This window comes from Astatotilapia calliptera, chromosome 7 (genome assembly GCF_900246225.1).
Source record: "Astatotilapia calliptera chromosome 7, fAstCal1.2, whole genome shotgun sequence".
NCBI lineage: Eukaryota > Metazoa > Chordata > Actinopteri > Cichliformes > Cichlidae > Astatotilapia > Astatotilapia calliptera.
The window spans coordinates 44,950,500-44,964,945 of record NC_039308.1 but is presented as its reverse complement, the minus strand read 5'-3'; the positions used below and the strand labels follow the sequence as shown (position 1 = coordinate 44,964,945).

The 14,446-nt window shown below is 37.9% G+C and overlaps 1 protein-coding gene across 2 annotated transcripts in view; it reads right to left on the bottom strand.

Moving 5' to 3' along the window:
• LOC113026354 (copine-8-like) overlaps positions 1–14,446 on the bottom strand; it is an 85,627-nt gene that overhangs the window by 11,621 nt on the left and 59,560 nt on the right. For both annotated transcript variants that reach the window (XM_026175045.1, XM_026175046.1), the window contains 6 exons: positions 13,417–13,458; positions 12,507–12,582; positions 9,613–9,669; positions 8,013–8,074; positions 7,680–7,726; positions 3,453–3,634 (listed from right to left, as the gene is read on the bottom strand). In XM_026175045.1, coding sequence (XP_026030830.1) covers positions 3,453–3,634; positions 7,680–7,726; positions 8,013–8,074; positions 9,613–9,669; positions 12,507–12,582; positions 13,417–13,458 — 466 coding nt within the window. The remainder of the gene's footprint in view (positions 1–3,452; positions 3,635–7,679; positions 7,727–8,012; positions 8,075–9,612; positions 9,670–12,506; positions 12,583–13,416; positions 13,459–14,446) is intronic.

Sequence of the window (14,446 nt, the reverse complement as noted above, 5' to 3'; positions counted from 1 at the left end):
TGTAAAACTTTGTGGAAGGAGTCAGATACAGATCAATGAGTCTGAGAAGCTCACCTCTGTCCGATTACAGCAAAGCTAAAATGAGTTGCTGAGAACATGCTGAGGTTTTCTGTCAGTAAGATGCTCATATGCTGTGAGAATGTAATCAAACTCTTTATCAGAGGGAAAGTATGATTTTTAGGACACTTGACTATAACATTAGCGAGAGCAATGTTAGCTTACAACCAGCTGTTGTTGTTTAGTCAGCTCTTTTTTAGCTGTTCAGGTCACATGTCTTATCTGCTGACAATATCGTGGAATAAACTTATGCACGCTGTTAGAGCCCTGACTTCAGTTTAGGAGATGAGGCTTGATGTGAGGAGGAAGAGGATACTATATTTTTTAGATACCACTGGCATTTTCTTATTTTTTGCAATTTAATTTCTTTAGTGAGAGGGACTCCTTCTCCAAAGGTAAAACAGAGCTACTTTATATCTTTAGTCTGAAGGTGCAGGCACAAATTGAAATGTCAGCACGCAAACTCCTACAGCCTCTCTTCTCCTCTGCCTTGTTTTGTTTATGGAGCCATTTTATAGCCACGTACATAAAACACAATTAGTCAGAAACTAGAAGTTCTTCCTGCCGACTGTATTTATACACGGTGGAGGGATATGGCAGCTTCCACAAAGTACAAACCTGCTCCAATCTATTTTAATGAATTAATCATAGGTTTATGAGAAGGTACCAATTTCCTAGACACAATTACACACAAATCGATGTAAATTTATCAGAATCCTTTAAAAAATTAATCTCAAAAAATTACCTTCAGCGACTGCAATAATCCTTTCTGTATAATACTAAGTGCAATAATCCTTTCTGTCATCGTTGTATTTTTACTCAGTTGTATATAGTATTTGTATTTGTATTCTATTTTTATCTTATTGTATATTTATTTTATTTTATTCTACTGTATATAGTATTTTATTTTATTCTATTCTGTACAGTTGTGTACTGTATTTATTCTTATTGTATTCTAATTTTTGCCTCATAACTTTTGCACTGTCCACTTCCTGCTGTGACAAAACAAATTTCCCACGTGTGGGACTAATAAAGGTTATCTTATCTTATCTACAATACAAATGAGAGGGTCTGGGAAAAAAGTGCAAAAGTTACATCCATCAATTCCAGACTTGAACCTTTCCCAGCTGACACTGACAGATCATCAGTCCATCGCAGTACTAACACAGAGGCAGACACCCAGACATGCACAACTGCAGCCAATAAGGAATCATCGCTGAACCTAACTGGAGGAGATTCATGAGGTAATTCATGAACCAAGAACCAACCAAAATCTTCATGCTGTGAACTGACAGTGCCAGTCACTGCATCACAGTTACAGTTCAAAAAAGTCTTAACGTTACCAAATTTCATAATGTTGATGGTATAAAACTAAAAATGGTCCTTAGAAGCTAACTGTCACGGTTCTGGGTCATGTTGACCCAGCTTTCTGTTTCTTGTATTTTGGTGTTTTTCTAGATTAGGATTTATGTTCTGATTGATCAGTGATACTGTTTTGATTATGATTATGATTATTATTTAGTAGGTTTTGTTCAGTGTCAAGTCTGTCTCTGTCTAGTCCGTGTCTTGGTAAAGTGTGTTTTGTTTCCTGTTTTACTTTGAAGGTTCTTGTTCCTGTCTGATGTCAGTGTTCCAGCTTTGCTCTCCCTGTCTCGTTAGGTCTTATTCCTCCCAGCTGTGTTCCCCTTCTGTCTCTAATTCCTTGATGACTCCCTCAGTGTATTTAAGCCCAGTGTGTCTTTGTGTCAGTGTCGTGTCGTTAACATCTACTCACCCTCACGGTAACCCCACCTGCCCGCCCAGTTTAGTTAACTTTATGTTCCTTTTCTGCCCAGCAATAAAGCTGAGTGTTTTGAGTTTACATCTGCCTCCGAGTCCTGCATTTTGGGTTCTTCCTCCCTGCCTGCCTTCACACAGCCATGACACTAACTAGACATAGTAAATCAGTTAATTTGCACTGTCTTTGGTTTAATAAAATAAAATGCAGCCTACAATCTGCCCATTTTCAACAGAAAAAAGATTGATACAAAGAAATTAAACTACAGTTAAAATACTATGTCACTCTTGTATGACTAACAGTGGCCTTATACAAATAATAAAAAAAATAAACTTGGCATGTTATCACACCTAAAAACAAACTCACTTGGCTCTTTTGGCTTCTATCTCCACAGTGCGCAGGCAGTTTGGATGCTGTGTACACGTTTTTGGACAGCAGCACTGACCACCCACCAATATATTTGTTCACTGTAACACCAAGTATGTAAGAGAGTGCCTGTTTGAAAGTGTTTTTTGTTGGATTTTCGAAAAGTTTTCTTTTTTAACTTGCATGCAGTATTACGTTATGTTTTAGATGTCGCTTTAGTTTTCTTGTGGTCTCAGTGTGACTGACAGACTCCTCCAGCTGGCACCAAAGATATGAAAAGATTTGCTTTCGCAGCCGTATTCAACAGCAGTTTGAGGACAGGCCAAATCTTTTATTCTGCCAGTTCTAATGATGTTCATCAAATCAGCACTGAATTTCACAAGACCCGTCACAAAGCAAGGCTTTATTTCCTTTGGTCAAAAACATTGTTTGGTTGGAATCTCACATAACACAAGATTTAATTATCAGATGAATTGTGGCTTTGTGAAGGACTGAAAACATCTCCAGCGTATGCCTCACTTCTTGCCCAGTGTCAGATCTAACAGACTACAAAAATGACAAGATTTCCAGAGGATGAAACCACGCTCTTTGACGGTTCCTCACCTTGTCAGGTCAAGTTTCTTAGTAACTGATTATCATATAATTCACAGATGGACTGGCACTAATATTAAAGACACTGTTGCTTCCCATGCAATTTAATTTATCCTGTACTTTGATATATTACCAAATAGCAAACATAAAAGTATATTTGTGTTAAGTGCTAATTAAGAAATGTTAGCATACTAGCACGTTACACTGTGAGGACCAAAGCAGATGCTAACATTTAGCATGACACATGTTAACTTTAGCTCAAACTGAGGCCATGTCTATGCACAGCTTTAAAGAGTTGGTAATAGAGGCTTAGATCCTTGCTTCACTTTATTATTTAAAGTTTCATTACTGCCTAAAGAAAGGTTTTGCAGTGTTAAGACTAAAACCTTAAAACGTTACTCAAATGGAATTTGGAATCCAATAATTTCCCGTGTCAATTATTAAGCAAACAAGAAGTAAACAATATACTGTTAGTCAACCCTTCATCATTTTTCAACATCTTACGTGGAAGAAACAACATAACGTTTGCATGTTTAATCCAGGTTTAGACTGTATGTGCCTAAACATAATACAGAAGAAAAAATGGAGCAAAGCTTTTTTTTCATGTATGTATCTGGACAAATGGATGGCTGGATATGAAGAAAAAAAACGATGTCCTCACCAGGGCAAACTCATGTGAGACCCGTCCATCTGGGGGAAGCTTGGCACCAAAACCCAGCGCCGGAAACATCTTGTCGCTGTCGTAGTCCTGGATGATCTCACCGACAGCCCGCAGTGCCATGGCATAGTCATTTAGCTGGTAAGGGCTCATGTAATGGAGTGAGGTGGGCTGGGATGGGTTGCCTGGGACCCGAATGGTTCAACAAAATAAAACACACATCAGCATCACACTGTAATTATGCCTGCTCCCCCTGGGCTGTGAGTCATATTGAAATAAAAAGGAGGAGAGAAGGTGAAAGGGGTTAAATTGCAGACAGACATTTCTGCAAGGCACAGCTGCACTGGAGGAAGAAACAATCTCAGTGGCTGCCTCACACCTCAGTGGGTCATACAATTTCCCCAAATATTGCAGGATAGATAGGCAACATGAAACGTACTGTAGTCATTTTAAACTTACAAGATATTGAGCCGATCCTTCAGAGCTTTATTCCAATTTGCACAAACTAATGAAATAAGCAAAAACTGACAATATTCTTGTGTATAAATTTCAAAAGCCACTCCTGACAATTAAATAATCAAACCCAATAATGGCAAAACTGGTATTAAATAAAGCCCATCGTAAATTGTGTCCTATTTATTTAAGAATAGCTACATGAAAGAAAAGTTAATATAACGACGAGAGCAAAGACCAAAAATCATGTGTTATTTGATTTTTGTTACAATGTGAACATCAAAACCAAAAATATTTACATTTTCTCAAATTAGCTCGTAACTTATGGACCCTGTCAGGCAGTTTGGATTCATTTATTTACCACATAGATCTATTTTTAAATAGTTCAGTAATTAACTCTTAAACTATTGGCTCTTTCAACCTGAAGCAAACATTACTGAATTTAATCGTAAGCAGTTACAAAACTGTAAGGCTAAAATGAAAAACCTTAGGCTCTATGGACTGGGTAGAATTTAACAGCCTTGAGAACAGATCACAGATATTATAAAAGAAGCAACAGCACTCAGGATGAGGATAAAGACAGTGGCCTTTCCCACCTGCACATAAAGACCCAATTAGCGGGCAAAACAGGAAACATGAGAGCCAATCGTGTTTCTTAGTAACTGATTGTCATATAATTCACGGATATAATCCAAGACACTGTTGCTTCCCATGCAATTAAATTTATTCTGTACTTTGATATATTACCAAACAAATGTAAATGTTTGTACAAATATACTTTTACGTTTGCAAATGTAAAAGTATATTTGTATTAAGTGCTAATTAAGAAATGTTAGCATACTAGCACGTTACACTATGAGGACCAAAGCAGATGCTAACATTTAGCATGTGTTGCTGCACTAACGCGTGCACATAACATACGTTCACAAGAGTTTGTTATGCTGCTCACTATCATGGTGAAGGTTTTTGTCAAATCTTTTTTGTTTCATCGCATTTCTGGCCTTTGTACAAAATCTTTTTGTGGACATTACCAAAGTCCTGAAGCTAATCTTTATTTCATTTATGTTCCAACTGTCACAACTACAGTCCTCCCTTATTCATTTTCTTGCGGGCTTTGAAAGAACTGTCCAAATAACTGCTTGAATGTGTTACCAAGACAGCGTATGTGACGCGAGGCTTGCTTTTTGAACGACTGTCACCATTACAGAGTGAAATTTGAAAAACTGAGAATACTGATAAATGCAAATTTAAGACTAAATAACAGCCTTACACCAGTGAGCCAGTTATATTAATGTTGTTGAAGCTGCGCTAAAAAGTAGAGTGAAGACTGTACTAGAGCAGCGGTCCCCAACCCCCGGGCCTCGAACCGGTACCGGTCCGTGAGTCGTTTGGTACCGGGCCGCGAGACTTGAGGCTCAGGTGTGAAATGTGTGGTTTTCAGGGTTTTTATCGGTTTTCAGCATTATTTTGTTATCGTTTTTATCGTTAACTCTGTTTTCCTGGGTCTTTTCACGTGTGTTATGAATAAATCTTCTTTTTTTCGGTACCGGTACTAGTTTTATTTTGTTGTATTTATCCGCGACACCTTAAAGGCCGGTCTGTGAAAATATTGTCGGGCATAAACTGGTCCGTGGTGCAAAAAAGGTTGGGGACCGCTGTACTAGAGGACCTATTCTAGGCCCCTTTCAGCTTCAGATTAATGCACATTGAGGTGGTTCTCCATCTAACATTTGCAACAGCAGGATGGTGTATGTGAGCATGAATCCAAATAACCGACAGTATTTGGAAGCTGTGGCGGCGAGGAGGTCACTCATACTATAAATCTTGCACCCCTTACAGGACTATGCGGTGACACATCTGCCAGATAATAATAATAATAATAATAATAATAATAATAATAATAATTAGAAAACCAAGGGTGCTCTGTGGCCCAGATGAACATGCTGTATTAGATTTGGGTCACAATAATAATATTCATTTGAAATGAGTTCAGCGTTGGCTTTGGGTTTGAGAAAACTTGTAGCCTACGGCTTTGTTTGCGCAACATTATTAAAGAAATGAGACAGCTGTAACAGTCTGGAACAACCTGTTTTACAAATAGGATCAAAGAAAAACTAATGAAGATAATATGCATACATTATAAATAGATGCATCACACCACTATTATTTTACAGTGTGGGAGCTGCTTTGATGGCAGCACAGAAACTCATTAATATCTCTTGTGGCAGAAAGAAGTCTCTAAAATTGTATAACATATATTGACTCACTAAATCATCTTTTGCTGAAATGAGAACATTACTCATCCCTGACAAAGTCATCCGTGCAGAATAGCTCATTTTGTTTGTCTGACGTTAAGTTGTTCTGATAAATGCAATGTGGTTTTCCTGTGGGTTTTATAAACTGCCACTACATGAACACAACAATCTAAACTGAAAATAAATTTGGGCAAAATGTGGGAGTAATGGCTTTCGTTCTCCAGAGAGGCAGAAACTTTTGGCTAACAAGTAAAATCAAGCTGAGCTCAGAGATTTAGAGCAACAGATAGCGTTCTAATAATTATCCAGCTTTCAGCTGTTCTATCTTCTTAGTCAAGTTAAGGGGTGAAGAGCCATCAAATGAGCGGATAAGCAGTCTCTTAAAGGTTCAAATCATATAAAGATCTGATCGTTAGCCTGCAACATTTTATCTGTTGATACTAGGGCTGCTACAAACGATTATTTTGATAGTCGACTAGTCACCGATTATTTTTGCGATTAGTCGACTAATCAGATCATCATCCATTGGACGTAAAACTACAGCTTATTGCACCAGCAGCATCTGCTCTTATAACTGTCATTAGCTTACAGCTTTAAGTGTTTAAGGTCTGTGCTAACTAAAAATAAAGACAAGATGATAGTTTATTAAATTTTAATGAAATTTGCAGATTGTTTCGGTGAAGTTTAATAAACTCCTTGCTATCTAAAATATAACAGGACACTGGAGTATATTCTGGAGCATCTCACACTTCTGATAATCAGCTGTCTGCTTGATGTTTATTCAGCTGTGTAAAAACTATAACTTTAATCTCAGACAAACTGATTTACTCAGGAACAAATAAAATACTAAAAAAAAAAGCCAAACAATAACATTTTAAGTTATCTAAGTGACTCATATATATTTAACCTGAGTAGCGAAAGACGGCGGTGGGTTTGAAAACGATTTGCGGGGAGTCCGGTGTTCTCACGGCGCTAGTGACCTAGCCCCCCGGCTCGCTAACGAGCTAGTGGGTAACAGATGTCTCCGAAAACGTCGGAGCGCTTTTGAAAATATGTGGTGTCCTGATAAACTGAGCCGATATTTGAGGTTTACACAGCTACATTCTCGCCTGAAAATATGTTAAACGTTTATTTTGTGACCCAGAAAGAATAATAAGAGTAACATTAAAACTAACTAGCTGCCGCCATTGTTGGAAACTGCGCTGGGCCGCGCTATGAATTCTGGGACACAGCTGCTTCTTCTTCTTCTTCTTCTTCTTCGGGGTTTAACGGCAGCTGGCATCCTTGTACATGCAATGCTGCCATCTTCTGTTTCAGTCCGTTATTACACTCTTAAATCCTGCCACTTATTCCTGCGTCTTTTGTGATCTTACAAAGCTTCAAACGACGCGTCGACTATTAAATCAGTCGTCGACGATTTTGATAGTCGACGTAATCGTGACTAGTCGACAAATCGTGGCAGCCCTAGTTGATACACTAAAGAGATTTCAATAATATGTGGGCAGAGCTTTAAAACACTCACCATTTGATGCTGTGAAATCAATTGCCACTGTGAAATTAATCTGAGTCCTACAAGAAATAAAAGAACAGAATAAATAAGTCACATGAGGAGAAACAGAGAGCCATCAATCGAGCCAGATTATATGATAGCATGTTTCAAAGCACGCAGCATGAGCAATTAAGCAGCAGGTTATCGGCAGCTGTCTGTCTTCATTTTGGAAGTGGGAGATAAAAGGCAGCGGAAGTCCTCTCTGCTGCGTCTACACTGCTAACTCCAGGCCATTCAGAATTTAATGATGACATTAATGTTGCTGCCTAATTGAGTACTGTATGTTATCAATTATTGTGACCTTACCCGCCTCTGATGTAGTCCAGGAAAGACAGCTCAGTGTCCACCAGGCAGGACAGCAGAGTGACCTGCAGGCAGACATGTGCACCAATTAGACAGGAAGTACTTGTGCAGTGTGAATCTGTCACTGTAGCACCTGATTCTCTGATGAGACATTTTTACACCACTGATCAAATGTTTCTAACATTTATTTTTTAGGGCTGTGATCTTTTCTGTTTTGCTCCACTGTGGTTTTTATGCTATTTTATAATTCTAATAGTATTTTATTAAGCTAAAACTAAATAAGACTAAACACACCAACACATGCAGAGATGACATAGAGAAAATAAACCAGATTAGGATTTTTTTATCTGCGTGTGTGTGTGTGTGTGTGTGTGTGGTGGGGGGGTCTCTTTTGAACCCAGATGAGCATGTAACATCACCACAAAAATTCTGCACTGGGAGCTTCATGTCAAGCAGCTCCCATAGAAGCAAAGTGCAGGTGGCTCAGAACTTTTTCAGCTCATGGTACAGATGACAAGGTGTGTGTCGAGATGCCAGAATTAAGGTAAAACCATAAAGGAGAATCAAGAAGTGCTGAGAGCGAAAAACCCCACCAAGGCAGCACGTTCTCTAGGCAGTATTTACTTTTAAGGAAACTGTCTTGTATTTTCTATATGTTGATTTTATTTTCTTTGTTCTTGTAGTTCAGTAAAAAATAATGTAATTTTGGTCAACTTGAAACAAAGACAGATGTGAAACGTTAGAGTGAGGTCAGAGGTCAAATATGATATGATATTTTAATGTAAACTATAATGTGATATTTAGAGTCCACATAAACCAGCAGCATTTCCTACATGTTGGTAACAAAAACAAAGTCAGCAGAATTTTAAATGTAGTTTTAAACATAAAAGACATTTTATGAGTTTTACATGTTTGACCTTGAAGAAGAAAGAAAGAAGTCCAAGTAATGTCATATTTAGGATCAGTATATATCATTATATAATTCTCTATATGCCAATGTTTTGTCAAAACAAACAATGGCAGTAAGAAATAGTTTAACCATATATATAGTATCATTATATAGACTTAGACCTTGAAGGAGAGGTCAGAGGTCAAATGTGAAATATTTCAAATTGTTATCCAGTACATTCCATATGAGGACAATATACTTGTAAAAATTACAGTTTTTAAGTTATAAGACTTTTTTAACTAATAAAATATTAAGTTGACCTTGAAAACAGTGGATGTAAGCCGATTCTTAATGGACTGTTAATATGACGTTTGCACCACTGTAAGGAAAATATGAGAAAACAAACCAAACATTTCTGAACATTGAGGGGGATATTTGAGAAAATAACCTGAGATAAAATCCTCTATACATCTCACCAATAAAAAAAATCCATTTTTGATAGGGCACTTTAATCCTTAAGTTTAGCGATGATAACAGTAAACATCAGATGCTTCACGCACATAAAAATGAGGATGGCACTGTTATGATATTGCAGAAGAAAGGTTTTAGGGAACACTGGAAGTACAGAATTTATATGGCATCACTTTGTATCGGTACATGGCATGAAAGTTCAGCCAACATATTAGGACAACTTGAGTAACAATAACAGCATACCGTTCCTGAGTTTTGGTACTTTTTCTTCTTCTTCCCCTTCTTCTTTGGATTTAGCACCTGTGTAGAAATCAGTTTGAATCATCAAAACAGATTATTCCATAAATTAAAACACATGCCTTCTTAAAACTAAACATGTCTGAATCTCCATCAGCACACTGCAGTGGGTGTTACTGATGGAAATAGCTCTGTTTACTCTCCCTCTTCAGATTCATGTATTCCAAATGCCACAGGACACTGCTTCCAATAGAGGCTTCCAACAGAGTGTACACACTCCCCAAACATTTTTCAGAACATGTTCACACACTTCATTTTGTATTCTATTACTTGTCCTCTGCTCAAGGAACAATTGATTTTCTCTGTTTTGGAGAAAATTAAAAACTGAGCTAAGGATTGATGAAGCTGAAGACAGCACTGGTCTAAATGATTTGATAACCCCCAGTTACATCACACGAGAGTGGAGAGAGCACCCTGCTCTCCCCACATCTATTCTCCAGATTATGCTTCATAGTTTTACTGACTCTTAACTTTCAGTGATTTATGCTTAGCTCGAACACAGCTGATACACCAGTCAGCAAACTGCAACGAGGACAAGAGGGAAGCACAGCCTTTTAGGGAACTTGCTTAACAGCGTGCAGTACACATATTAGTGAGTTCCATCTGGATGGCTGTATATCAGCCTGTTAATCACTGTAATTAAAGAATCCGTGTATAATCCCAGCTATAATGCTCCATTTCAGTCTTTGGAATACAAATGAACACAACAATAAAGTGAGTCTTTTACATTTTAGATCATTATGTGAGCTACAAATAAATAACAAGAGCAATCAAAGACTGTATAGAAAAGACTATTTCTACCATTGTTTTCTTTTTACAATTTGCTCGTTCAAATATGATGTGAAATTAGCAATTTTGTCCTATCAAGCAATGCTGAAGAACTCTTGCCAAAATTGTTGGATCCAGACTAGAAATTCACTTCTAACTTGCCCTAAACGCCACCTCACGATCAAGCAGAAAGATATCCTTGAACCCTGAAACAAACCTCCTTGGGACAGGCAAAAACTGCTGAAAACTATAGGAAGATAATATACACTCCCACTGGTGAGAAATGACACTTGAAGGTGGCTCTAGAAAATGTTGACTCGGACAAAACTCAAACATAACGTAAAATATGCAACTCAGAACATGTGCACCTGGTATTATAAACTACCGGATCAAGGTGATGCATCGTATACTGACAATCCACGAGCGTAAGAGCAGTCAGATTCCAACCTCTGATGAATGTGTTTGTCTGGTTTTATTCATCTAGCTTTCTGGCCCCAGGGGGAAGAGAGACAAAACTTATGTTCACATTACACAGAAAAAAATGACTTTTCCTGACTTTGAGCCTGTGCTCACGCTGCAGTGTGTGGGGAAAAACTACTGTAAATGTTCTTCTGTATGGACGCAATGCTGTGATTAAAGATAGAAGTGAGCCTCATCCGACCCACTTCAGTCCCACAGACCTGCAGTTCTTTACTCTAGTATTCCAGTTTTTCATGATAATGTCAATTATTTTTATTTAATGACTTGATATCATTACTTAGCTGTTTCTTTTTATTTAGTGCTTTGTAGCCTATAAAATTTTATTAGATCGAAGTATTTACTTTATTTGTCATGGCACCAAATTTAAAGTATTAAACCTTAATGGCACTGAGGTTGAAAAATACAGCTGTCCTGAGCATGGCATGAACTAAATCATTTGTTTAAACTGTGTGACCACAGTTGGTTTCAACTTGAAAATATAGCATGAAAAATGTGTACTTTAAATCAGTGAAAAGTGAATGAATCCAACAATAATTTTCTAATCTTTTGTAGACTGACCACAACGTAGAAGCTTTCCAGATCACATGTCCTCCTGGTATTGCTCTAATTATTGTGCAGCTTCTGTTGTATACTAACTGTTGTACAGAGATTACGCTATAAATGCTTTGAAGTTGCACAATGTGTCCTATATTCAAGTGAAAAACTACATGCGTTTGAATTATTTCCACTTTTTTCAAAGCATTCTCTTTGTTAAAAATGCCCGATCTCCTGCATGGACTAGTTAAAATGTTTGTGAGGATATTTTTTAATAACAACTTGCCTCGGGTATGTTCAGTTTGAAAATGGGGCACAGCATTTTGCTGTTTCCAGGTTGAATGACATGTTTTATTTAAACATTGTGCAACGGCATGCAACAGTGGGTAACAGTCTCTGAAGCATGTTTTATTCTCGTTCAGTGGGTGTATCAGAGAGTATTACCCTTACAGTGTTGACACGTAAGCTGTGTAAACCCCTCACATTAATAATATGTTAACACCGCTCTATGAGCTCAAATAGCTGTTTGAAGGTTCATGTCTTGGTTAGATATCTGGATCAGGTGACCCTGAATCCTCCCTTAGTTATTCTGCAATAGGTGTAGGCTGCTGGAGGATTCCCATGATGCACTGAGTGTTTCTTCTTCAGACACCTTTCTCACTCACTATGTGTTAATAGACCGCTCTCCACTGAATCATGCTTGTTATTGATCTCTGTCTCTCTTCCACAGCATGTCTTCTATCCTGTCTTCCTTCTCTCACCCCAACCGGTTGCAGCAGATGGCCGCCCCTCCCTGAGCCTGGTTCTGCTGGAGGTTTCTTCCTGTTAAAAGGGAGTTTTTCCTTCCCATTGTTGCCAAAGTGCTTGCTCATTGTTGGGTTTTTCTCTCTATGTATGTATTGTAGGGTCTACCTTACAATATAAAGCGCCTTGAGGCGACTGTTGTGATTTGGCGCTGTATAAATAAAACTGAATTGAATTGAATTAGATATCTTGATGAGAGAATAATGAATAATTAATATTATGAAAGGTGTGGGGAAAAGGAGTTGGATTATCACCTCATAGACGTGGAACTGTGACTGGCTTCTGGACATTTCCCTGTAGCTTGTACTGAACTCTCCGATGAAATCGTGGCTGTAAGAACACACACAGAGTCACATTAGGCCATTGCTAAAAACAGGAAACACTGTAGTAAAGCTGTGTCAGGAAAAGTAAAAATAATAATAATGACAAGAGGAATGGTCCAAATGCCTGCTAGAGAATAACAGATTGGATCAATTTGTTTGTAGTGTGCATAATATTTGAAGTCTTCTTCAAGGAGCAGGACAATCACTGAGAAGCTCATTGGTTACTGTAGGCGTGGGTGTAGAAACCATTTATGTAATTTCACAGAGATAATCAGCAGAGTTGGAATTCAGGGTCAGATATTAATAGGAGCTCAGGGCAAAACGCCCTTGAAATGTCACAAACTGTGTATGAAATGAACAATGAAGGGGCAAACTGTGCCCCTGAGTACTGGGAATTCACTTGCTTCAAAAGATAAACACGATCTTTATTCCCTGCCTGACACCATGAAGGTAACCATTGAGAGACAGTTCAGAAAATATTAATAATTAATGTGTTGTATATTTGAAGTAGAAGGGAGTGTTGTCACGTGCAGGGCTCTGCTGAGATATTTTTCCGCAGTGTCTACTCTTTAACAGTGAAAAACAAGAGTGTGTATAAGGACATCCACTTTGGAGAGTGGTCTGTTAGCAAAATCCCAAAAGCACTTCCCTACTTTGCACATATGCTCTGATGTTATCAGGGCAGCTTTTTTGGATTTTAAGAACACACAATAACAGTCTCGCTGGTATCTCTCTTTTTAGAATGTAGTTTTAATACATTAAATAATGATACTGCATAAATTCATGGACCATTGCACCACACACTGTAGCTTTAACATGCAGGAAAGCATTGCTCTCTCACCCTCCATCTCTGTCCCAGTCGTACACCTCCACCTTAATGCTCCTGTGCAGAGAAACAAGTGGATTGAGTGAAATCCCATTAAGAAAAATCAATCAGCACCACAGATTTACTATTTTTCTGTTTATAGAGCTGGCCACTGGTCTGTGGAATGCACATGTCCTCAGCAAAGAGAGGAAGTTCTAGACAAACTAAAGAAGTTTCTACATCTCCTTTCTAAGACTACGGTCTGGTAAGCTTTAATGTTTAAATGTATCCAGGTTTAGGTTCCAAATCTTTAATCTGTAGCTGTCACCTTAGAAATAGACACCTGTACAAAGAGTGCACTCTGCAACAAAATAAAATTAAAATGTTAATTACAGCTCTGTGTTCTAACGATTTCTGAAGCATTTAACTGTAACAGTATTGCATTCTACTGTTATATTTTTATGCATGCTCTTTTATGGCACGGCAACTCTTTCATGGCATGCATTTTTAATTTCTCTCTGCTATTTGGGCTGATTGGGACCTGATGAATGTAAAAACAAAGAATTACCTGATTTATTTTTTTTTTAACCTGATTTTTGTTTCTGAAATTCATTTTAAATTTTGATAGAACAGTGGGAGTATAATGTCCTCGTACGAGGATATCAGGCACTTGTAGAGCAAAATTTAGTATTTTGGTCTAGACAACCCAAAATGTGATGTCCACATATGTGGATGCCAGGTCCTAGGAGGTTAAAAATAAATTATCCATGCAAAAACAAAGTTTGACACTCATATCTGTTGACTGTAGTCCTTTAAAACAATTGAAAGAATGGCTTATAGCTGTATCAGTCAGGACTTTCTGAAGATCCAAGTTGTCTAATTTTATTTCCGATTGGATCTTCATGTTAATGCTAACATGTCAGAACCTGGTCATTTCTGTAACTCTTCTATAGCATTTTCTTTAGTTTAACTCCTGGCCTGTCGCACTACCTGAGTTACACTGTACTAAAATTGTAAAAACCTGGGTAACTACAGTAAACTGTCATTAGCATGCATCATTTTTCTG